General features: G+C 39.7%; 1 protein-coding gene across 1 annotated transcript in view; it reads right to left on the reverse strand.

Moving 5' to 3' along the window:
* Window positions 1-26,419, reverse strand: part of LOC136867479 (uncharacterized) — a 1,202,473-nt gene that overhangs the window by 759,328 nt on the left and 416,726 nt on the right. The window contains exon 3 of the mRNA XM_067144689.2: window positions 25,730-25,815. Coding sequence (XP_067000790.1) covers window positions 25,730-25,815 — 86 coding nt within the window. The remainder of the gene's footprint in view (window positions 1-25,729; window positions 25,816-26,419) is intronic.

Consider the following 26,419-nt stretch of genomic DNA (forward strand, 5'->3'; position numbering starts at 1 on the left):
CCTTTTTCGACTACATAAAGCACCTTTCTTGCACCTAAAATTCCTAGCTACAGTCGTCAGTCTATAGACTAGCCAGCGAGTGAGCCGCATAGCGCGTAGCTGTGAAGTTGCATTCGGGAGATGGTGGGTTCGAATCCCTCCGTCAGCAGTTCTAAAGTACGGTTTTCCGTGTTTTCCCATTTTCACACCAGGTAAATATTGGGACTGTAGCTCTACCGTAATTAAAGCCACGGCTGCTACCTTTCCATTCCCATCTTTACGTTACGGAAAACCTTTTCGATGTGTTATTGCGACCTCAAACCACTACATTAGATGTAGCTTTCTATGGCAAGGGTGGTACTTGTTTTGTTTACGTGATATCATGCTTTGGTCTACCCTTACCATTATTGCCATCTAATCGTACGCTGTCCGCCTCCGAAATGTAAAGTAAGTGTTAATAACTGCCGTCCTCGGGGGCCCAGGTTTGATTCCCGGTACTGCCATAAATTTAAGAGTGGTAGCAAGGCTGGTATCTGGTTGAAATGATACATGCAGCTCACCTCCATTGTGGGTGTGCCTGAATAGAGCTGCACCACCTCAGGATGAGGACACGAGTTTACTTTGTCTGACTCCATGGATAAATGGTTAGCGTGCTGGCCTTTGGTCACAGATGTTCCAAGTTTTATTCCCGCCAGGGTCAGGAAATTTACCCATAATTCGTCAATTCCCCTGGCACGGAGACTGGGTGTATGTGCAGTTTTCATCACCACTTCATCTTCACCACGACACGCAGGTCGCCTGCACCGGGCCTCACCTACTCTTTCCTCGAAAACAGCTCCTGGGTGTCGTGTCCTATCATTTGGTCTCTCCTTCTGGTCGAATTTAGCTAAATCGTTCTCCTCTCTCGAGTTCGATTCAGTATCGCTTCATTCGTGATTCTGTCTATACATCTCACCTTCTGTAACACCCCATTTCAAAAGCTCCTATTCTTTTCCTTTCTGAGCTGGTTATTGTCCATGCTTCATTTACTTACAGTGCCGCGCTCCGGATAAAAGTCTTCAGAAACAACTTTCTAATTCATACATTGATTTTCGAAGTGAGCAAATTTATTTTCTTAAGAAAGCCCTTCTCTTAATTTTCTGTTATGTCCTTATTTCTGCCATCGGTTTCTTATTCTGCTGCCTAAGTAACAATATTCATCTACTTACTTTGAGACTTCATTTCGTAGTCGAATATTTCCTGCATCACCAGACTTCGTTCAACTGCACTCTATTACATTTGATTTTAAGGGGAGGGGGGCGACATCACAGGGAAAAGTGACATTAAACTAGGTAAGATTTGAACTAGAATAACTTACTCCATTTTTGCAATATAGATTTAAAACTCTCAGAACAGGTTAAGTTGAACTTCTTCTTAACTGTTAGTATCCTAAAATTTTTAATGTTACTAAGAAACGGAGTCATTTTATATTGTTTAAATATAGTACAGTATAAGTTTTAGTATTCATCTCAAATTTCAGATACACTTTACTAAGGAACTATTAGATATACAGAGCTGAAATTAAACATTATATTGATGTGTACAGTCATGTGTAAGATAAACGTTTAAACAACAAATTTATTCTTTAGTGACCCACAGGGATTATTTTTAGAACTTTTTTTTCATTTTCATAATCAGAAATTTAGTGTCTTAAAATAAAAAGCAAGTATAATTTTTGTTCTAATCGAAGACTATTATCACACACCAAGCCTATTACGCAGGATTCTGAAATTTTACTTCCTGAAGTACAACCATTACCTAGAAAAGTTTACCTAAAATTTGGGATGCATACTAAAAATTAAATTGTACTATATAAATAATATAGAATAACACTATTTTCTAGTAACAGTGAAAACTTTGAGGATGCTAACAGTTAAGAAGAAATCCAAGTTTACCTGTTTTTAGAGTTTTGAAGTTATATTACAAAAATGGAGTAAGATATTCTAGATCAAATCTAACCAATTTTTATGACACTTTCCCGCATAAAGTCGTCTTCCTCCCCTTAAATATATTTCTTTTCATTCATCTTGTTGTCTTTCTCCAAGACTATGTCCGTACCTTTAACAATTTCTCTAGATCTTCTGCAGAGTCAGATAAAATAACAATATAACCGGCAAATCTCAGAATTTTACTTTTCTCCTTTTGGAATCTGTTTCCTTTCCAAATTCCTCTTCGATTTCCTTCACCGACTTTTCTATAGAAACATATAACAAACGTAACGAGATCATACTGTATATTGTTCATATAAGCAACAACAGTCAAAACTGGAACCGTGAGTACGTCCATGTTCGGAGACAAGCCTTCGTAGGTCAGAACTACTCAAGATTAATATATTTTAAGAGTTATTTTTCAAATTCAACTTCAATATAATATAAATTTATGCCTTAAAGGATGAAAACTGCATCCAGCTCTTTACCAGGTTGTAGTGACCCGAGAATGGATGTGACATTGTCACGCATTAGAGGTACGCTGTTGCGCTGTATGAGGAAAGTAGATGATCTGGTATCGCTAGAAATCCGAGCAATCCGTTGGCCAATCTCTTTGATAATATAGAGGCCATCATTGCCCCAGATACTACGCAATTCAACGGCTACTGACACGAAGAAGAATGTGTCCAACAAATCGCCGTATTTCCTTATTTTATCACTTTCCCTACTCGCGGCTGCACCTCCAGCACTCATTGACGGAAGAGGAAGATTGGACTGGGCGAATCTGTCAGCACAGGTAAAAAAAAAAAAAAAAGAAAGATCTACCCCTTTTCCATGGTATAAGTGTCATTCCGCCTGCCCTTTTTGCCGTCTGAAAGGCAGCAGCCAGTGGGCTCTCATATAGAGGGAACTTCTGCTGAAATCAAAGCCCGCAAGATGACATCGTTTATAGTGGAGTGGCGAATATGTCTGCCTTTACTTTTCACACAGGAAAGGCCATGGAGGCCACCTGAATCAACGAGGGCACCACAAGCTGAGCATCGGTGCGGCTGCTCCAAAACGTAAGGCCACAGCGATGCGGAAACTCTGGTTGGAGAGATGATGACCAATGCTTGGAGCCATGCACCAGATTCAGGAGAAGAAGTAGCTAGGAGCCGGACTACTAATTCTTTTTTAACAATTTGCTTTACGTCGCACCGACACAGAGAGGTCTCATGGCAACGAAGGCACAGGAAAATGCGAAGGAAGTGGCTTGGCCTTAATTAAGATACAACCCCAGCATTTTCCTGGTGTGAAAATGGGGAATCATGGAAAACTATGTTCAGAGCTGCCGACAGTGGGATTCGGGGTTAGAACCAACAAACTCCCGAAGACTACTAGTTGACTGCTGGAGAAGCGAGTGGAAATGGCTGATAAGGGGAGCATCCCAAGCAGCTTGGAATATACTTTTACTTGATGCTGTATCAAGGTGTGTTCTATTACATATTAACATTGTTGGAAGACGGGTTAGAAATGATGGTTGGATTGCGGGTCGTATGTAAATAATTCTCTGGAAGCTCTTTGACGTAAAACATATTGTACATACATCATGACTTAAAGTGATTTGATAGAATATGAGGATTTTCTTGTGGAACGGAATATGTCAGTCTTTGATTAATAGTTTGTTCTTTACGTGTATGTTATTATAAGTGTTCGCAACAGACATAGCAGCTTTGATGTTACATAATTCAATTTCATGTATTAATATATTATTCTTCCCTTTTCTTTAGTAAATGTACGTGTTTCTTGTGTATCCCTTTCTTTTCAGTAATTCTATACGTTCACACTGTATATTTCTTAAACATTCTTTATTCTTACGTATTTTTGTGGTGTGGGCTTTTAAGAGGGACTACAGATACAGAGCGAACCATATGAACCTGAACTACTTTAATGAGCCATAACATATGAATCAATATCAGGACACATGTGCAACTTTGGGATATGATAATACACAATTGGGAGATCACATGCATACACGAATACATCCATAAGATAAAATAAAGTCCGTTGGTCGACAACATCCACCGGCTCCACAAATGTATTGAAGATGTCCGTATAAATTGTACTGTCAACATTCGTATCAAAGAAAATAAAAGCTGACCCCGCGCACTACACTCCAACCTTTTCATCATGCAGTGGTGTTTCGTGGAAGATATGGGGGCTTACAGCAGCCCAATATCAGCTGTTTTGTGTGTTGATGTAACCAGGCAGATGAAACTATGCCTCATCTGTAAACCAAGTTATGGAGAGAATGTCTGGACGTTGAATAATAAATCTCTTAAACCATCGACAATAACTCATTCGTTTCTCATGATCTGCTTCTTTCAATGCTTGCATCACATGTGGTCGCAACCCAGATTTCATCGCAGCTCTCTGACATTTGCCAAATGAAATGCCTGTCTCCTGGCTCAATCGAGGGAACGATTTCTTGGGAGACTTCTCGAAGCGTCTTCAAACATGGCCAATAGTCTCTGCACTCACAGTCACTGTTTAGTTCACCAGTTGTCTTCAGCTTCCTTACAATCGATAAAATAATGTTGCCTTTCTTAGAACATCGAATTCTCTTCGGAATGCCCATTATGTTGTAACCAACGATTATGTCTAGAAGTATGTTTTCACAGTAAAAAGACGTTCTCAAAGTGTGTATTGCACGTTTCCGTTACGACTGCCAGCTAAAGACTGCGAACGAATTATTAATTTGCCAACAGTGCTCGTTAGTGTCACTACAGTCAACAAATTTGTCAACAATGGGCAGCGGTACTGCTTCTCTCAGAGCCATTGAGGTCATTAAAACAAACTTACAGTTTCTACCGGCTTTCAGAGGGAAATTGTCACATATTAAATTAGTTCAGGTTTATGTGGATTGCTCTGTAATATTTTATATTATATTATTATATTTTGCCATATTTTACCAACAGGCATCAAAACAGTATTTTTTTCAGTTAAGGATTTGGCAGAAAATTTTTAGCATTGTACTCTCTAAAAGGAAATCGAATGCACTTGCCATCATGCGCAAATATAATGTAATTTAATTTTTTTGTCCACATTACAGTTTTAGTCCTTGTTTTCTCGTCCCTGCTACCTACTACAATTATTTTAGTCCACTCCTGTTAGAACACAACATTATCGTGAGGTTTGTAACTGCAGGATATATCTTAGTACAAAGGTCTCTCTGAGAGCTACAGTAATAGGATAGCTGGGACCCATTGAACACATCCCCAGGGAACTATTCAACAAGCTCTCGTAATTGCCGACAACTGGATGAGAAGGTGTGTGTGGAGTGGGCACACACTCGATCATCCTGGATTTGCTAGCTTCGCTGCCTCGTCTTCATCACCGTCCACTTACGTGGTTTGTAGTCAATTACCTTACCAAACTGCCAGAAGAGCACTCATGCAATATTCCAATAATGGAGAGCAATGTCTACAAACTTAAATTTCTTCTTTTATCACTGCACTAAACAATTCACTACCCAAACCCTTCAAAAGATGATGGTCAAATATTTTGTACAATTACTTTTTGTCAGTATTGCAATTTTAAGGACATAAAACGTTCGCACTCTTGACATTCCATTATGGCTGAAACCATGACATGGGTGTTTCATCTGAAGGAGTTAAATCATCTCGAAGGATCCATCGTTGGGAAGCAAAATGGGGGCTATTCGTGCCCACGCTGCTAATAAAACACGAAGCCCTAAACTGAAGCACTTTTTAATTAAATATATACCGGTCCTTTATTGCAGTGTGCACGGGACCCTCGATGAAACATGCATTCTTGACATTGTGTTGTTTTGTTGGGGCACGCCTAGGATTTCATTAATGTAATCGAAAGTTGCTGCTACTTTGTTATGAACACAATGTCAGCCAAACCAGATTTAAAAATTGGCACATTAGCAGTTTGCTCGTAGTAAAGGTACAATCCTTTGGGTTTGATGATAATAAATTATTAAGTCACTTTCCTAACTACTGGAGTGGAAGAAGTTCACGTTCACGACACGGAGAAAAGGACTTTTACATTTCTACGACTCATTTCATGCTAGCAAATATAGGAACAGCTACAAACAGACAGTAACATTCGGCCGAATAACTTCTTATCGACTAAGCGACTCTCTGCAACTGCAACGTAACACAGACTGGAACAGCTGACGTCCGACTGTGCATGAGTGCTTGCCCCCTTCCATCTCTCCTCTAGCATCGCGTGCCTCAGTCCAGTTGGTCTTGCAGTACTGGTGAGCGTTTAAGCGAATCAGAAGGCTACGTTATTATTTAATAATTTAAAATATCGGCTAAAAATGTTTATGCTTTTAAAGACACTATGCAAATCTATAGGCCAAAAGCGTTCGTCAGAATGCTTTACGATGTCAATCGTTTTAGTATTTCTCTCAAACTCGCGGTAACAAAATTCAGTCTAGTGTTTTAAATATAAAGATATATTTCCTTTTCTCAACCTGCAGTGAGACTTATCGCCATTTACTCCTGAATGCTGCGAGAAGTGGGCAGGGGCTAAAGAAGCAAGTCATACAAATCGGGATTGCATTTATCAACATTGGTACTCTGAAGAGTCGAAGTCGAGACCTTGCTGATATACTGAATAACCGGCACATGGGCATTGTCTGCATCCAAGAAACAAAGTGGACTGGTTTCAAGGTTAAAGTTCTCGGTGACTGATACAAGTTGTTCTACCACGGCAAAACCCCTAACTGTAATGGCGTAGGAGGCATAAACATCCGAGATCATGTCATCGATGTTAGTCGTTTATCCGACCAACAGATGTTCAACAAGATCAGTGGTGGAACGGAATCGTTGCACGTAATCTACTGCTATGCCAGCAGACTGGATATGCCGACGATGAAAAGGATGAATTCTGGATACTCACCTAAAATTTCTTGAGAAAAACGAGCTCCTCTTTACTGGTGGCGTCTTAAATGGACACGTCGGGGAGAATAGGGTGTGATATGATAGAATAGAGGAGGTCAGAAAAACGAAGATGGGAAAATAATCTTGGATTGTGCTGCGGTGAACTCTATTTGGCTGGTTTCTTATTCATCCATGAAGATCATTTTTGAACGTTGTCCCTAAATAACCTCCTATTATGTGTGACTTTAAAATTGATGTTAGCTTTCTGACGTCATATAATGTCTGTCTAAACCATGCTGGTTGTACTGTAAGTTTTATAATTTTATAAAAATTCGTTTTGTCAGACTGTCCTTAGTAATTCTGTTCTAAGGTCCGAAAAAGGCAATCTTTTACGCATGGTGCGTACTATATTTTCCATATGTACATAGTTCTTTTTTTAGATCGCGACATGTTATATTCTGTTTCTGTTGTCCTTGGGCCAAGAATGCTTTTAAACAGTCTTCTTTGTACGTTCATGACTTTGTTTATTTCACCTTTATACTATTTGCTTTGCCTCGCACCGGCACATATAGGTCTTATGACGACGATGGGATAGGAAAGGCCCACGAATGGGAAGTAAGCGGCCCTGGCCTTAATTAAGGTACAGCATTTGTCTGGTGTGAAAACGGGAAACCACGGAAAACCATCTTCAGGGCTGCCGACACTAGGGCTCGAACCCACTATCTCCCGGATGCAAGCTCATAGCTGCTCGACCCTAGTCGTCCGGTTGTTTCACCTTTCCGCATTAGTTTTAGTGTTTAGGCTCCCTCAAGAGCGTCAGGTCTCACCGCTGTATTGTAATGTTTAATTCTGGTGTCCCTTGATAATGCTTTCCTTTTAGGATTAATTTCTAGTAATCTTGAATGCTATGTTCATTTCCTTTGCTGTTACTTCTGAGGTATTTTTCATTGTTTTTATATCTATCCATTGAACTAAATTATATTATTATTTATTTATCGATAGGTCACCTGTTCGCCACGTTTACACAATCTTCCTTCTATCACGCAGACTGATACCCTTCTATCTACACTCTCGCCAAAGATTCTTGAATCTTTGACTTCTTCTTGCTCGCTCTTCCACCGAGATGTTCCGTGGCTTCGCATGTTGCTCTTCAGTTGCATCCCTCATTCCCGCAAACTTCCTCCTAAATGATGTCCTTTCTCTTACATCCTCCTCCTTGATACCTATTTCTGCCAAATTATTGTGCACCTGTGTAAGCCATCCCGGTAGTTTTTCTCCACTTTTCCTGCAGAAGAAGTATCCTGTTGGCAAATCTCTTTTGATATGCCTGTAAAACGTCAGTCCCATTTTCCTCATCATAGTCGCCGTTCTTTCTACTGTCTTTTAGAGCTCCAAATTCGATCTTAACCGGAATGTGTTTGAGTCACTCGTCGACTCTTTTGGGCTTGAGATTTTTCGTGAGAATCTTCTGTCTCTTTTTTCAAGGACTGGGTCAGCCATCCTTGTCAAGGTTTCTGTTCCATAAAGGCACTCCGTTCTAACCACTGGGCAGTAATGTTTTAACTTGGACTGAATTGAGAGGGACTTGGACTTATAGGTGTCACGACATAGTCTGAATGCCAACTCCATCCTTCTCACTCTCACCTTTAATCCCTCCTTTTCATCTCCATTGAGGGTGAGTATTTCGCCAATGCATTTAAATTTTTTCACACGCTGAATATCCCTATACGGTGAAACAAGGTCTTTTTGATAGAATCCATGAATACTGTTTTTTCGAAGGACATTCTTAACCCTGCTTTGACTGCAACATTTTTTATACCTTCAACTTGTTTCTTGGCTGTTTGATGGTTTTCCTGTAATAAGAACGACGTCGTCTGCGAAGGCATCATCGCATTTTTCCAGAACCTATCTTGACCGCATTCTTCATTCCATTTTCAGTCATTCTCAACCTCCATTCCCTAATAACTAAATATTTAAAGGAGTTGACTTTATTAATTTTGTTTTATGATTGTTTTAACAGGAAAATCGTTAACGTTTGTTATAAATTCCGTCTTTGGGAAGGAGATTTGTAAACCTGTTTCTTTTTTTTTTGCTTGCTATATTAAGTTTTCGTTTTGGGTTTTGGCGTTCCCCTGTGTGTCCGTAATCAAGGCGCTGCCATCCGCGAAAGCTAAGCAATATATATATAGGGTCTCTCATATAAACTCACAACGAACGCACGGTGTTTTTACTCTGCGCTACAACAGCTGCAGTGAGGAAGGCGCATGCATAGTTTTTGACCTTGCAAGCAGCCCGTAAGTGTTCGACCTATCAAGCATGAGTCGCTAGTCTGAACCTCAACACCTTATTTTCGTATGTAAAAGTTCTGTTTTCAACTAAATGGTCGTGTGAACAGTTATAACTCTACCTATTGGTGTACAGAATATCCTAATGGTGTTTATCAAGCCACTAATTATGATAGGATTGTTGTTTGGCGTGCTTTTACTGCAAGACGAATAATTTGGCGTATTTTTTTCGAGACGACAGTAAATTCAGTGATGTACCAAGCTGACATTTTTACGACGTTCTTCCATCAGTTAACGGAAGAAGAAAAATCGCGTGGATGGTTTCAACAAGATTCAGCCCCTGCTCACACAGCGGAAGATTTCCTTCTTATAATCCCGGAAGTGTTCGCAGACAGAGTGATTAGTGCTGGTCTGTTTCACCCTTGTTATCAAAATATAACTGTATGTGGATTTTACTTGTGGGGTATAATGAAATAATGTATCGAACAAATCCTCACACATTGAAGAAACTGAAAGAAAACATTACGAATAAAATCAGAAACATTACAGTGGCAGAACTGACTCGCGTCAACCAGAATGTGGTTACCAGATACAGGAAGTACGACACTACCAGCAAACCCGACCGGCCGCCTGCGACACCTGCTGTAGCTGTGTTCATATGCGAGAATCTGTAGATATTACTTTTTCGATTTCCCAATTTAATGCCTTTCGTGTCTGAGCTATATTATTATTAGTATTATTATTTTATTATTTCTGATTAAGCCCATTAGGACTACGCAAACTTCTTAGAGACGTGCATTTGCCTTTTTTTTACCCATATTTCTTTCATTTTCTTTCCGTGGGCTCCTTTTCTCTCTTCAAGCCAGGGTTTCCCAGTCTTTCTCTTTGTTACTTCCTGTCGGGTCAACCTGGGATCTGTGATTTTTGGATCTGAAGGTTACCATGTTTTGGAAAACTGCTGGTGTAATTCCTTTCTTTTTCAGATCTGATTTGATTTCGCCAATCCATTTCATTGTGTCTATTTTGGCTTTACCCTGGTTTGCATAGATTTCGTCTATTTGTTTTGTAAGTCTGTCTGGATCCATTTTTGTATTATATCCATACAAACTTAGATGCCTTTTTCTAATCTCACTGTGAATATTTTCCCGGTCAGCTTGAGCGGGCGATTAGCTATGAAGTGAGTAACGGGTAGACATAACCCTACGTGAGACACTGGGGTTGGGGACCCTCAACCTCGACACGGTGCGTCTCAACGGCTGATAGGGTAAGCTGCTCTAGATATGCAGAACAGGTGAGAATAAGGCGCAGCCAAATTAGCACCCACAGATCAATTGTCGTGAAGAGAAAAATGGTCCATGGCGGCAAAGTGGTCAGCGCCTGATCACCGGAGGTGGGGCTGGAAATTCATGTTCTGGAACTAATCACCCCTGTACAAGAAACTGGACTCTGGTCAAAACTTGTGATAATAAAGTATCATTATTATTATTATTATTAACGCCGGCCCCGCGGTATATGGTTAGAGTGCCTGCCTCTTATGCGGAGGCCTCGGGTTCGATTCCCGTCTAGGACAGGGTTTCTACCTGGATCTGAGGGCTGGTTCGAAGTCCAATCAGCCTACGTGATTATAATTGAGGAGCTATCTGACGGTGAGATTTTACAGCAGATTTTTCTAAATGATTTTCTTGAATTATTTCTCACAGGTATTTGAATTTCTTTTCTTTCTCTATTCGACTTATTCATTTAGCGTATGGATAGAGATACAATGTCTGTTTTAGATAAGATCTACATTTGTTGCTTGGTCTCAGGTGTAAAGTTGAACGCCCAGCTTTCGTCACCCGTGACAATTAAGTCCAAAAAGTTGTCCTGTTCGGCTGCAAAGCGTTGAAGAAATGCGCGGGAAGAATCAACTCGTTGCCACATGTGGTCTTCAGTTAGCATGCGTGGCACCCATCTTGCGCACACCTTCCGGTATTTCAACTTTTCCGTTAAAATTCTGTGAGCGGCGCTTCGGGGAACCTCAGGAACCAAAGTGTAGAGATCACCCAGGGTGATTCGCCGATCTTCACGCATGATTTGCTCAACCTTCACGACTGTCTCGACAGAAATTGACGGTCTCCCGCTCCTTTGTTCGTCGTGAATTCCAGATCGACGGGCTGCAAATTCTCTACACCACTTACGGACATTTTTGACATCCGTGCACGACTCACCATACATTTCCGTCAATTGGCAATGGATTTCGATAGGTTCAGTACCTTTTGTGTTCAAAAACCGAATAAGTGCGCGCACTTCGCACTTGGCGGTAACAAACAACGGGAGCTCCATTCTCAACGCGCGGTGTGCGCATGTTTATATGCGAGCGCGGGAAGCACTCTTCGCAATACTGTGACCAACAGCCACACGAACAGAGTTCTGTATTTGTAAAACAAATGGATTTATTTTTGGGATTACCCTCATACATCACTTGAAAATAAGAGAACTCAAGCGTCGTAATGAATAACAAACTGTTGTGAACACACGATTGAGATGTCTCTCGCGAAACGTTGATCATTTGAACGAAAGGAACGAAATAATGAATGTTTATCTGTGCAAGGAAAGAACTTCGTGAACACTGCAGTTTAAAGAAAGTTTGTGATCTTGTTAAAAAGTTTTGAGGGTATAATTACAAATTACGTGTTATCTGGTCTGAGCTTTCTTTTACCGCATTAGGAATTTCTTCAATTCAGCAGAATCTCTCCAAAGTTTGAAGTGTGTTTTACTCAGTCCCATCATCGTTATTTTCTGAATCTGCTGGAATATGCAACTTCTGGAATTAATAAAGTAGGCCTTACAGCAGACAAACAAGAGCATCTCAGCACTCAGAGGAATATCTGGAAAACGAACGATAATTAGCCTATGCAAGATCTGCTAAAGTTTTATTAAATTACATCGATTTAACGGTCTTATGAGTCCGGCCCCGTGGTGTAGAGGGCAACGCGTCCGCCTGTCACCCGTCTGCCCCGGGTTCGATTCCAGGCCGGGTCAGGGGTTTTTAATTTAATGATTAATATCCCTGGCCGGGGGACTGGGAGTTTGTGTCGTCCTTAACGTTCCTTTCCTCACATTCAACATTCTACACTTCCGCAGTTACACTTACACGCAGGTTCATACATATGGTACAAGTAGTGGCAAATCTACCAACAAATATCACTAAAAAACGGTCTTATGAACGAGGGTGATCCAATAAATAAAATAATACTTCTTCCCGTCCACCTCTGTCGTGTAGTGGTTAGTGTGATTAGCTGCCACTCCCGGTTGCCCGGGTTCGATATCCGGCTCTGCGACGGAATTTGAAAAGCGGTACGTGGGCTGGAACGGGGTCCACTCAGCCTCGGAAGGTCGACTGAGTAGATTCCCACCTCAGAAATCCTCGAATTGGTTCTCCGTGGATTCCCAGTTGTCCTCCAGGCAAATGCCGCGTTGATACCTAACTTAAGGCCACGGCCATTTCCTTCCCTCTTCCATCACTTCTAATCTTCCTATCTCCCCATAAATCCCTTGTTCAGCATAGCAGATGAGGACGCCTGAGGGAGGTACTGGTTCTCCTCTCCGGTTGTATCCCCCGACTCAAAGTCTCGCGCTCCAGGACACTGCCCTTAAGGCGGTAGAGGTGGGATCCCTTGTTGAGTCCGAGGAAAAAACCAATCATGCAGGGAAAACGGTTTAAGAAAGGAAGAATAAGTCGTTCAACACACAGCAACCGATTAGAATACAAACGTATTTAAACAAAGTCACACGTATCATCTAGCCCGCACAGCTGTTCTGCAGTGACGTTTGCATAAGTATTAGGGAAAGGGCTATCAGAACCCCTGCAATTTATGCAACTCACCTACATAACTGTAAAGTGGGCTAAATGATACTTGCGATTCGCTTAAACCTTACGCTGCGAATGGTCCTTGTTGAGTTGATTTCATTTAATTGGATTTATTTTAATTTATAATATGCAAGTATTTCTGGATGAAAATGTCCGGGACTTTAATAATATAACTAGCAAATGTACCCGTGCTTCGCTACGGTATTCTAAATTGTATACGGATATATAAGTAAATTACTGTACATGCAGTGAATAACATGTTTTTTAATTCCATGTCTCTGAGCGTTATCCGAGAAAAAGCAAAGGGAGGTCCACATACGTTGCTTCTAATGTAAAGAGCGAGTTGCGGAGTTGTGACGATAACGGTAGATCCATTAACCTACTGCCATTCGCAATCGATTTGGGAATATTCATTATAACGACGGGCCCCATTGCATTCTGCGCGGTCATAATATATTTGGGGAGTTTTCGTTGCAATGAGAGGCCCCATTTCATACTTCCAGACAGATAACAATCAAGGAATTTTTATTAAAATGGCAGGAACCTTCCCTACAGCCAGTCAAAATTGAGTTGTGCTGTTATCAATATAATGACAGGCCCCTTTTCTTAACGCCAGTCAGCTTACTGCCAGTCACACCGAGTTGGTGAGTTTCCATTATGATAGCAGGCCACTATGCCTAACGTCAAGCATATTTTAGATGGGCAAATTTGTTTATAATGGCGAGCACCCCAATACCAAACACAATCGGTTATGGGAGCTTTAAAAAAATTGTATGTTCCGTGGCCTTCTGCCAGTCAAATCGAGAAGGAAAATATTCATTATGATGGTACACAGGAGTTGGAGATAGACCCCATTGATACTGGCAGTTTAAGTCGATGTGGGGAGTACTGATTACAAAGGCAGATGCCCTCCTGCTGAGAGTCATTATCGATTTGTAAGTTATTCATTACAAAGGCATGCAAACTCCTTCTGGATCGCCACAAATCGATTTCAATGAATAAATAGAGATCAACATACGAAGGTAAGTGAATTTTTACCTTCATTTGAAGATTAACTGCTCTAAAAGGTACACCATATCGACAAAAGGATTGTAGGCCTACGATAAGACGCCATATATAACGGTCTAAATGGCTGGTCATATGATATGTTCTCATATATCATCTATTTTGGATTAAGATTGAGTTAGAATATTGAATACGGTGAAATTTTGGTGAAGTTTTCTCACATTGAATTACTCTTCGGACACATATGTGACAACTACAAACATAGAGTTTGGTACACATGTAGCTACTGTGTGGGGCAAGGTTCACTAGAAGTTCATGCTCCTATCTTTCGGATAAGTGAATCAAACAACAAATTATACGTGTAAAAAGTGCAAAAAATACGTACATTCCAGAAATACAGTCAAATTTAACGTATAAAGGATAGAGCTACGACAAAGTTCATAGGACCAAAGTTGTAGATCACTCCAAATTGAACCTAGACTGTGCCATCCGTTTTGTGATACGACTTACCGTTTAGCCACCAAATACCTCAAAAGGAAGGTCTGCACCGTCTTTAAAATTGCCTCCATATTTCGATATTTTTTAGGGTAAAAAATAAACATTTTTAACATCTCGTAACTTTTCCGTCGATTACAGGCTACGATTACATCTATAATTTTGCTCAATTTCAATTTTCTAGCTCGTCTGGCAGATTTTACCGCCATCTTGATATGGGGGAGGGGATTAAAAATTAGGACTTTCAGGAGACTTTTAAGCCCATGAAACCTGTGGGTTATCGTTTAGGGTAAATATATCCGACAGCGTTCTTATGCTGAGCCCCAAATTTGACATTCCCAGCGAGGCCCCTCAGGGTATTTAGATTTTTTTATTTTTCTTGGGTTCCTGAAGTAACCGGCTTCTCTGGTACCGGTACCAAGTTTTAAGTTTTTAGGATGCCTGGAAGTGCCTCATTAATTCACGTCTATTTTAATTTTTATACCTTAACTTATATATACAGTACAGTATGCTACGTATATAGATAGTTCCAAACCGACTTCCATTTTTTAATATGGGTTATATTTAACCCCGTTCGCTATGGGTTCTAGGGGTGTCCAGCCCCCATAGTATATTTTCCAGATAGTAGGTAATATTTGTACGCCTCCCTCCCCAAAGCGGGCCGAACTTGCACTTTAAAAATATCCTGATTGACACTATTCATCTCAGCAACCCCGAAAAGTATGGATTCGACACTATTTTCGATTATTTTCATATATCACTAACAAATCGCCCCCCTCCCACACACACAAATGGGGGCTGAAGTTGGACTTAAAAGAATTCCGGAATGTCACTATTCACCTCAGCGACCGCGAAATCTATAGATTCGTCGCTATTTTGGATTATTTTTATATATCACTCCCCCTCGGACTCCCCCCCACTCCAAAGGGGGCTGAAGTTGGACTTTAAACATTTTTGGAGTGTTACTATTCATCTCAGCGACCCCGAAATCAATGGATTCGACGTTATTATCGATTATTTTTATATATCACTGCCCCCTCGCCCCCCTTCACGAAGGGGGCTGACTTGGACTTTTAAAAAATCCGGCGTGTCACTATTCATGTCAGCGAACGCGAAAACTATGTATTCGACACTACTATTAATTTTATATAAAACACCCTGACCCCCCCCCCACACCTAAGGGTGCTAGGGATGGCTTACCCCCACAATGCTCGTCTCCAGATGGTAAGCTATGAGTGTACCAAATTTGTTTGATTTTTCTCCAGTGGTTTAGGAGGAGATGTGTCATTTACAAACAAACATTCATCTATATATATAAAATAACTTGTCCTGACTGACTGACTGACTGACTGACTGACTGACTGACTGACTGACTGACTGATTCATCATCGCCGAGCCAAAACTACTGGACATAAAGAGATGAAATTTTGGGGATATATTCATATTAAGACGTAGGTGCTCGCTAAGAGAGGATTTTTGGATATTCCTTCGCTAAGGGGGTGAAAACGGGGGTGAAATTTTAAAATGAGTTGCTCTATATCTCAAAACTTTAAAAGTTTACAGATGTAAAAATTGGTATTTAGAATCTTCTTTAAAAATAAGGAAACACGTATTTTTTTGTTTTCAGAAAATCCCAATAGGAGGGGTGAAAAAGGGTGAAAATGGGGAAAAGTGGGTTGAATGCCTTTAATCAGGATACCGGTACCTATATCTCAGAAGCTGACGATATTACAGACCTGAAAATTGGTACTTTTGATCTCTTTTAAAAATAAACAAACACGTAATTTTTTGTTTTTGGAAAATCCAATTAATGGGAGGGTGAAAAGGGGGTGAATTTTTAAAATGAGTGAATCTATATCTGCAAACTTTTAAAGTTTGCAGATGTAAAAATTGGTATTTAGAACCTTCATTAAAAATAAAGGAACACGTATTTTTTTGTTTTCGGAAAATCGCAATAGGAGGAGTGAAAAGGGGCTAAAAAGTGGTTGAATGCCTTTAATGAGGCTACTTATATATCAGAAACTGAAGATATTACAGACGTGAAAATTGGTGTTTGGGATCTCCGTTAAAAATAAAGAAACACGTATTTTTTTGTTTCTGGAAAATCCAATTTAGGGGGGGGTGAAAAGGGAGTAATATTTTAAAATGAGTGTATCTATCTCAAAATTTTTAAAGGTTATATATGTGAAAATTGGTATTTAGAATCTCCTTTAAAAATAAACAAGCACACGTGTTTTTTCGTTTTTGGAAAATCCAAATATTGGGGGGTAAAAAGGAGGAAGGGTAAATTTTTTAAAATGAGTGTGTATACATCTTAAAACTTTAAAATTTACATATGTAAAAATTGGTAGTTAGAATCACCTCTAAAAATAAAGGAAAACGTATTTTTTGTTTCCTGTAAATCCCAATAGGAGGGGTGTAAAAGGGTGAAAAATGGGTTGAATGCCTTTAATGAGGATACATATATCTCAGAAACGAAAGATATTACAGAACTGAAAATTTGTATATGGGATCTCTTTTAAAAATAAAGAAACACGTATTTTTTTAGTTTTGGAAAATCCAATTAATGGAGGTTAAACAGGAGTGACAAATTGGGTGAATTTTTGAAAGACTATATCTACAGAATATCTTGGAAAAGTAAAATGTTACAGACGTAAAAAGTGGGTGTTTGTAATCTCCTGTAAATCTAAAGAAACATAGGTGATTTGTGTTTGGAAACTCCACTTAAGGGAAACTCAAAAGGGGTGAAATTTTAAAATGAGAAATTTTACAGTTTATCTCAAAAAACTTAACATGTTACAGAAGTGAAAAATGGTATTTTTTTATCTCTATTAAACATAAAGAAACGTGTATTTTTAGCTTTCGGAAATACCACTTGGGTGGAGGGGGGGTAAAAGTGACTGAAAAAGGTGTTGAATTCTTTTAATTAGGCTATTGATATCTCAAAAATGAAGATGTTACAAACGTGAAATTTGATATTTGCAATCTGCTTTAAAAATAAAGAAACGCGTATTCTCGGAAAATCCAATGAAGGGGGGGGGGGGGGTGTGTGAAAGAATTGAAAAATTAATTGAATTAATTGAATGAGAATACATACATCTAATAAAAACTAAAGTTGTTACAGACGTGAAAATTCGTATTTGGATCTCCTTTAAAAACAAAGAAAAACGCGTTTTGGGGGGAAACCATCTTGGAGGGCGGGAGTGTAAAGGAGTTGAATTCCTTTCATGAGGACACATAAATCAAAAACTGAAGAAGTTAGAGTCGTGATAATTGGTATTTAGATGATCCTTTACTATTAAAGAAACAAGTATTTTTTGCGGGAAAATTCACTTGGGGGGGGGGGAGTAGTGTGAAATGAAGTGAAAAAAGAACATTATTTTTATGGGGATACTTATATCTCAAAACTGAAGGTAATAGACGTGAACACTGGTGTTTGAAATCTTTAAACATAAGAAACAAGCCTTCTTTTAATTTTTTTTGGGGGGTGGGGGTGAGCCGGTAAATAAACTTAACGGCGGTGGGGTGTAGAAGGAGGTGAGACCAATTGATTTTACTGTTCTTAATGTACTTATAAGGATCCTCGGCAGCGCGCCGGCCTCTCACAGCTGGGTTCCGCGGTTCAAATCCCGTTCACTCCATGTGACATTCGTGCTGGACAAAACGGAGGCGGGACAGGTTTTTCTCCGGATACTCCGGTTTTCCTGTCATCATCCATTCCAGCAACACATAATAATAATAATAATAATAATAATAATAATAATAATAATAATAATAATAATAATAATAATAATAATAATAATAATAATGTTCCGGACCGTCGTCAAATGTGCGGACCGCGCTGGAAACGGCTCCTGGACGGATAATGACTAAGAATGCAGTCCGGCCGCGGGTTCAGTGCCTTCTAGGCACCCAATGTGACACCACGCCGGATCTCCTGAAGGATTTTATCCATATTAAAAATGATTATAGGGAAAGATGGCAAAGATTTACGGACCCAACTGACCGGAAGGAATACCTGAGCCTAGCCCGGGAAGTACGAAATCGATTGCTGGAAAAGAAGATTGAAAAATGGGAGGAAACATGCCGTAATCTAATAGAAAACGAGTCAGACCGCGAATTTCGGCGGATTATATATCTAAAACAATAAGCATTCAATTATAAATTTCAGTATAATACCGTAGCGAAGCACGGGTATCTTGCTAGTTTATATATATATATATATATAGATAACCGAGTGGTCATACGGTTAAGGTCGCATAGATGTGATCTTGCATTCGGCAGGTGGTGGGTTCGAATCCCACTGTAGGCAGACGTGAAAATGGTTTTCCGTAATTTCACCACTTCCTCACACGGAAAATAGGGTGATGTACCAATATTAAGGTGACAACCGTTACCTTTCCACTCCCAGCCCTTTCATATTGTTCGACGTTTTTTGTTTCTGTTGCAACTTCAATTTGATTGTTGAGCGTACAATTGTATGGTCTGACATCCTGTAAAGTTTAACCCGTAGGTATCAGACGCTGAAAGTTCGAGACTGAAAATTGCTGCCGAAAACTAAGATGAGAAGAAGTATTTCTTGTCTACATAGAGAAATGTAACTCTCCTAAATTCTGCTGGTGAACCTAAAATGACTAAATGAATCAGGAACACAGAAAATTATTAATCTTGTGCTCGAAATAGTTGATACGTTAGTGGTGAACATTGAAACTAGATTCCAGGACATAGAGGAGCTCGATTTTGCAGAATTGGTAGATTCATCATAGACATTAAGTTGTGTATTTTAATGTAACACACAACGAAACTATTATCTTAAATTCATTTTTTACGGGTGTCGGGCTTTGTTCAGATTTGTCACTTGTTAAAAAATAAATGTACATGTCAGAAAACGATGCTATTTTGCTTTAAACCGTCCCCTAGGGAATACTATAAAGGTCGGGAAATGGAGAGGAATTCATGTACAAAGCTTGGTTCATGGCCGACTTGATGCGTCAACTAGCTCCTTGTCGGCCTTGACAATCATGTCCACGCACTGTAATTCGAGTAGTTCCAAAGTTCGACACGTGGCGCTGGCGGTCTAAGGTTTTGCAGTAGAAACGCATGCTCCTCTGTGGAAAATATATTGATTTTGGTTGCTGACTTATCTTACCGGGTAGGTTACAATGTCTAATAATGTTAAAATTATTAATCCTAAAAGCTACTTTCGTTGATATTTGCCAAAATAATATCGTGAAATGAAACTGCAGACAGATGGAGTAGTCCAGACGACGTTCTTTAACTGTGGGGAATAATAGTAGGTTATCAGTTTTATTACCCGTGGCATTTAGATACATAGTTGAACTTACCACAATACTCCTGTCTTCTGACGTTAATCTCGAGATTAAGCTTCATTGTTCAATTAGAGTTTTTTAATTCTTCAAGTGCTGCTGCGAGGAATGGGGTGTGGTCCCTAAAGTATTCGGTGTATGGATACCAAAAATATTTTGACTCAAATATGTTTAAAGTTTAATTTCAATATATAGTTTCAGATTACATTTCATTCAAACTTCGTACTAGGATTGTACAGAAAAATCACTGAGGGAAGAGTATTTTGAGCAAATACTTGATAAATAGCTCAATACTTCATAACAGTAATGTTTCCTAGTGGCTGTCATGTGACTCCGCCTAAAGGATTTTTCAATAAATCAAAGTTTAGGGATAATAATTACCCGAAAATAGAAACGGAACACTAAGATGAAAGTGCTAATTTAAGGGTGGGAGCAGGAAGCTATGTCCGCCTTGGTGGTGTAGAGGTTAGTGTGATTAGCTGCCACCCGAGGAGGCCTGGGCTCGATTCCTGGCTCTGCTATGAAATTTGAAACGTGGTATGAGGACTGAATCGGGGTCTACTCAGCCTCGGGAGGTCAACAGAGTCGAGGGTGTTTGATTAACTTCTCACTCATCCACGAAGTGGTTTTCAATGTTTTCTCACTTCTCCTCCATTAAAATGCCGGGATGGTATATAACTTTTGCCTACAAATGAAGAATAAAGTACTTTGAAATGAAGGCTATAGACAACAGAAGCAGAATTATTATTAGGGACAAAGTTATCGCGAGAATTGCTTTGAGCCACTCCTTAGTTTTGCCCTGGTCTACAGGGAATTCGTGAAATGATAGTGTCCCTTTGTTCCTTTTCCTGTGTGAAGTACAAAAAGGCACACAGCAATACGACATATTCGAATATTTGCAAACACATTTAAAGAAAAACAATTCACTACACTGCACAATTAAGAAAAACAAAGAATTAGCGCATAATGGAGAATTCTTGTGTAGGACGGAGCTACGGAGGAAAGTCGCTTTGCGCCACTCATGATGTTTGTTCTTGTTTGCAGGAAATTTCTGTTCAAAGTACAGAAAGGCGCACAACAATATCACATATTACAATTTTTGTTAAAACAATTAAAAAAAAAACCAAATCATTACACTGCACAAAATAAGAACAAATTACTGCATAACTATCAATTCTCAATTACAAACAAACAAACAAACAAACAAACAAACAAACAAACAAACAAACAAACAAACAAACAAACAAACAAACAAACAAACAAACAAACAAACAAACAAACATCTCATTACACACCCATTACCAACATTTACTACAGCAGAACAATACAAATGAAACTGGAAATACGATAATGTGCGGTACACAGCTTCCTGCCAGTGCCTTAGGTGGTCAGCGCTGCAGCGGCATTATGGAGAAACTTTCCAATTACAGCTTTATGATGGACTTTACAACCGATTGCCAAGGCCGGTGCAAGGAGCGCAGCAAGGGATCCATTCGGCCGTGTTTGGTTCATTGGTTCTAAGTAGTTCCTCAGTTCGCCACTAGGATCGCTCGTAGGCTCCCTGTGGTACACTGGTCGGGAGGATTATCAGAAGCACAGACAGACAACTTCTAAAGAAAGAAATCCTATGAAAGGGCGCAATAATCTAAAAAGGAAGCAGCCAACTGAAGATGATGAAATATGTCAACACAAGCTTCATTCATGACACCACATTTCCTTAAAATGATATGAATGCTGGGAATAGGCGTAAAGATGTAAGTACACAGTGTTCTCCTAGAATGAACATGACACCACCCAAAAACGAGAACGAAGCTAAGAAAAATACTTAGAAGAAATTAGAAGCAAGAAGTTCTTACTTCAAAATTAAGAAGTAGAATACTTACTTCCGAAAGGCTAGCAGTGTAATCTGGAAAATTTACTCCTGAACTGGGTAAATCACGTAGTAAGGAGACTGCTCGAGTTACTTTAATAGTACGAAGCGGGTAAGAGGTGCCTAAAGCTTGTCCACTGAACGACTTGGCTACGGACTGTGGGCCCTGAACAATGTTTTCTCATTTCCACAGCATTTAAGTGACGGGGCTCTACCTTAATTAAGGCTACTGCCACTTCCTGCCATTGTCTCGCCAAAGCCCTGTACAAGTTAGTGACGCGTTAAAACCTCAGCAAAGTATAAAGAACGAAGCCGTGTCCACGCAATTAAACTCGGACCGTACTTCTTCATTATCACGTTACTAGCTTTCAGCATTGCACGAGGGCAAGGATGGACACGCACTCTTTCTTACTCCAGTAATATTTCAGTCCGGTGTTTTAATCATAGTGGCAGAAATAAAGAGCTGATCTTTTTTCAATATCTCCCTTAACATCTGAGCTCCCTAGGATTCCAGGCTGAACGTTTTTGGACGAGAATTTGAAATCAGATGCACTTTCATTAATCACGCGATGTTCTTACGGAATATCTCATCCTAATTCAAACTCCAGGTTCTCTGATTATAACGTCACAAAGTAATCCAGTACGCCAAGTCTTCCTTACAGAGAATTAAAAATATTATTCATAGCCGGAAAGTTTGGCACTGTTAATACTCAGTATTCTTAACTTCGTGGGAGAAGAACAGTTTCATTTCAAATTGTATGGTTAGAATACGTAATAAGAATATTACTCAAAACTGTTTAGGAATATTTAAAGCCAAGTGTCATAAATCTAGTCCGCCTCAGTGGTGTAGTGGTTGCTGTAATTATATGCCACCCTCGGAGGCCCGGTTTCGATTTCCGGCTCTGCCACAAATTTTGAAAAGTGGTACGAGTCCTGGAACGGGGTCCACTCAGCCCTGAAAGGACAACTGTGTGTAGGGAGGGGCGTCGATTCCCTCCTCAGCCATAAATCGAAGTCGTTTTCAATGGTTTCTCGCTCCTTCTTCAGACAAATGCCGAGATGGTACCTAACTTAAAGCCACGGCCGTTTCCTTTCCTCTTCCTTTTCTATCCCTTCCGAACTTGCCATCCCCCCACAAGGCCTCGGTTCAGCATAGCAGGTGAGTCCACCTGGGTGAGGTAGTAGTCCTACTCCTCAGTTGTATCCCCAACCTAAGGTCCCACGCTCGAGGACACTACCCTTGAGGCGATAGAAGTATGATCCCTCGCTGAGCCCAGGAAGAAAACGAACCCTGGAGGTTAAACGGATTACATAAATAATAAAATCCAAAATGTAATTCCATAGAGCCTTCCTTTTAAATTTTAGGAAGAAAGCTGGTGTTGTCCTGCAGGACATAAACAGATTAGATTACTTTTTACTTTATATTTGAGCGTGACGCAGGATCATTAAAAGTGTCTGTGCCGACAAAAAGAACTGATGTAGAAGTTCTGAGAAATGTTCAATAAGAAGTAAATTTTCTAGTACCAATAACTTGGAAGGAAGAGCATAATTTTCGTACTTGAAATTCAGTACGATGTACATCTGAAAACTATACAATTACCTCGAAGATATTCACAGAAATAGGCCAAGACCAGATATATCGAAGGACTCCTAAAACCAATATCGCTGATCTGACTGGCTACAAGTTAGAGCTCTGAGATCAAGGGAAAGGTGGTAATTGACCTCGAGTAGGCGGGTTTGATTCCGGTTCAGTCTGGTTGTGTTTCATGCTGCTCAAATATGTCAGTCTCTTGTGGTGCAAAAACGGTAAAAGTAGTAGTTTGTGAGGCGTAAACTCAATAACATTATTGATTATTATGACGGCTATGTAGGAGAGCACTTTTAGATACCACTGGACTGAGCCAGGATTGAACCTGCCAAGTTGGGGTCTAAAGGCCAGCGCCTAAACCCTCTGAAACACTCAGCCCGGAAATTCCAAGTTTGAGTAACCTATTATCTCTATGTGGTTATTCCAGGAAACAAAATTTTAAAGAGTAAAATACTTACCTAGGTCGGAATATTACGAAGGATGGAAAATGCACAATTGAATTTAAATGTCCCATTGCTCAGGTGAAAATACGTTTTATTCGGAAGAGGAGGTTACTGTGTACCATTCAAATGTGTCCTTCCCTCCGAATGAGAATGATGCATGTGTTTGTATGGACTGTTGCATTATAAGCTTGTGGAACGTGGATAATAAAAATAGTAATAAAAGAACAATATTGAAGTATTTGAGATGTGGTGCTACCGTAAGATGTGACGTGCAGAGATAAGTTGGCAAAGACCAAAGTTCTAGACGCCGTGAACCAACGGAGAGTAATCCTTCGCACAATTCGTAACCATTATCTTTCAGGCGGGGTCACCGCCACTTCAGTCAGAAGGCTTCATTGAAGGAAAACATCTACGAGGAAGACCTAGAAATACCTTCCTTAACCCTAGAACTTTCTGAAAGACGGTGTACTGCTTCGTCAAGTGCGATCGTCTTTCTGACAGACGGTGTTTTTCTTCTGCCACAGATTTTTAACTGGACGCCAGATGGCACTAATATAGATACCAGTTAAATACTGATACTTTTATCTTCACTTTTAAAAGTCTTTGAAAAACAAGCAACAGTATGAAGAAGTTCATTTAGCTGTAGGAGTGAAAGTATTTTCATATGTACTTAGAATCAAGATGGCAGCCCGCTTTGTTGACTATTCTGAAATCGAGCGGTTGATTTCCGAAGATCTTAGCGACAGTACTGATGGTGACAGCGATTATTGTGTTAATTCCGACGAGGAAATTATTCCTGAAAGTAATGAAAGTGACAGCAAAGTACGAGGTGCCTCGGAAGTAATGGAAAATTCCGATAACCGGAATGATGTTCAAATTGGTGCAGGTTATATTATTATTGGCAGTACGTCAATATTTGAAGAAACCAGTGAAGGGATAAGTGTGAACTGTTGATATTTTTGTATATTGTTATAAATACTTTGATCGCAACACAAAAAAGAAACTGCCCTAAGAAAACCAAAATAATCTGTAGGTTCAAAATTCGTGAAAAGAACTCAAAATCAGTTTCGAGAAAAAATGTGTTCCTTAGCTTTTGAAATGAAAAGTGAAGAATTGTGTGGGGAAAATGTAAGAACATACCTGTGTGTTTCAGGATATCATGTTTCAGGAATAAATTATATATCACAAATTATTTTCTTAGAGCAAAATATTTCGACAATTCCCTTTGTTCAAAGAAAATTATAATTTTATATTTCGATAGTTAGAAATCGTGACAATTTTTAAAATTATTTCTGACATCTTCTTATTGATCAATCTTTCAGCTTACTGTTGGTGTTTAATATGGATTTATTGGGATTAATATGAGTTTACAGGGATGATTTTAATTTCATAGTGTATATTGAGGAAAATAACTGCAGCATTTGACAAATGAAACTGCAGCAGTTCTAGGGTTAAACACATTATTATTGACATCTAGGCACAGAATTTTCAGTGAAGGAAGAAGTCTTCCTCGTGATCAGGAAAGATTTTCTTCTGAAGACGCAGAGCAAAGTTCTGTGCGAAACGTAGTTTCACGTTTTTCTTGACACTGCATAAGCCCGAAAGCCCATAGCATGTATACAAGTACAGGCCGTGAAGGCATCACTGTTAATAATGCTAAATCTTATTTGAGAAGTATAAAACTTAGATGGGAAAACCGAAGATACGTTTATTTAATTTAAATATATTTTATTTCATTCACTCTTACATTCAGTCACGTCGACTGCAAGTACTACGCAAGAATTTCCGGCAGGCTGTTTTGAACATGCTAGAGATAGACGAAGAAGAGATTCTAATATCAACAAGGATCGTGTTCAATAACCTAGTAGATTAGAAGGTTATTGATTCACATTCATGTAGGTGTTTCCATGGCCGGATAAGCAGAGCCGCATAAGACAACTTAAGATCAACGTCCTATTTATTAATTCCATGCACAGATGATTGTACACAGTAGCATATAAATATTAAAAGAAGAGAGTTTCCTACCTTGAAAATGCCGACCAGCAGCATAATACTCAAGACCACCATGAAGAGCTGGGTACCGATGATCGCAAAGTAGGCGATCTGAACACCTGTAGACAGAGAAGACACGTTAGTTGCAGGAAGGTTTACAGAATATTATAATTAGGATGCTATTAACATTTCAATAGTTTTGCGTTACTAACAGAACTGCTGTACATGTACAGGATGGAGGAGGATTAAAACTTGCTGCCACCATTGGAAACCCTATTATTTTATATTGCTTTGTAGCATTTACCTGCGGCTTCGCCCGCGCTTATTAATTCACCCGTTAGATGTTTAAAAACCATTTGAAAACACAACACACTACGGGACAATGACCTAGATGTTAGGCCCCTTTAAAGATCAAGCACCACGGAGCGAGTTGGCGGTGCTCGGCTGTGAGCTTGCATCCGGGAGATAGTGGGTACGAATCCCACTGTAGGCAGCCCTTAATTAAGGCCACGGCCGCTTCCTTCCCACTCCCAGGCCTTTCCTATCCCATCGTCGCCATCAGACCAATCTGTGTCGGTGCGACGTAGAGCCACTAGCAAAAAAAGACATCAAACACCATCATCATCATCTAACACAGTACGTTTCTATATAAATCGCATGAATTTTATTTTACTTAAAACAACTTTGGCAAATATGTTCGTCCGTTCTACTAGAGCGATTTGC

This window comes from Anabrus simplex, chromosome 3 (assembly GCF_040414725.1).
Source record: "Anabrus simplex isolate iqAnaSimp1 chromosome 3, ASM4041472v1, whole genome shotgun sequence".
Lineage (NCBI taxonomy): Eukaryota > Metazoa > Arthropoda > Insecta > Orthoptera > Tettigoniidae > Anabrus > Anabrus simplex.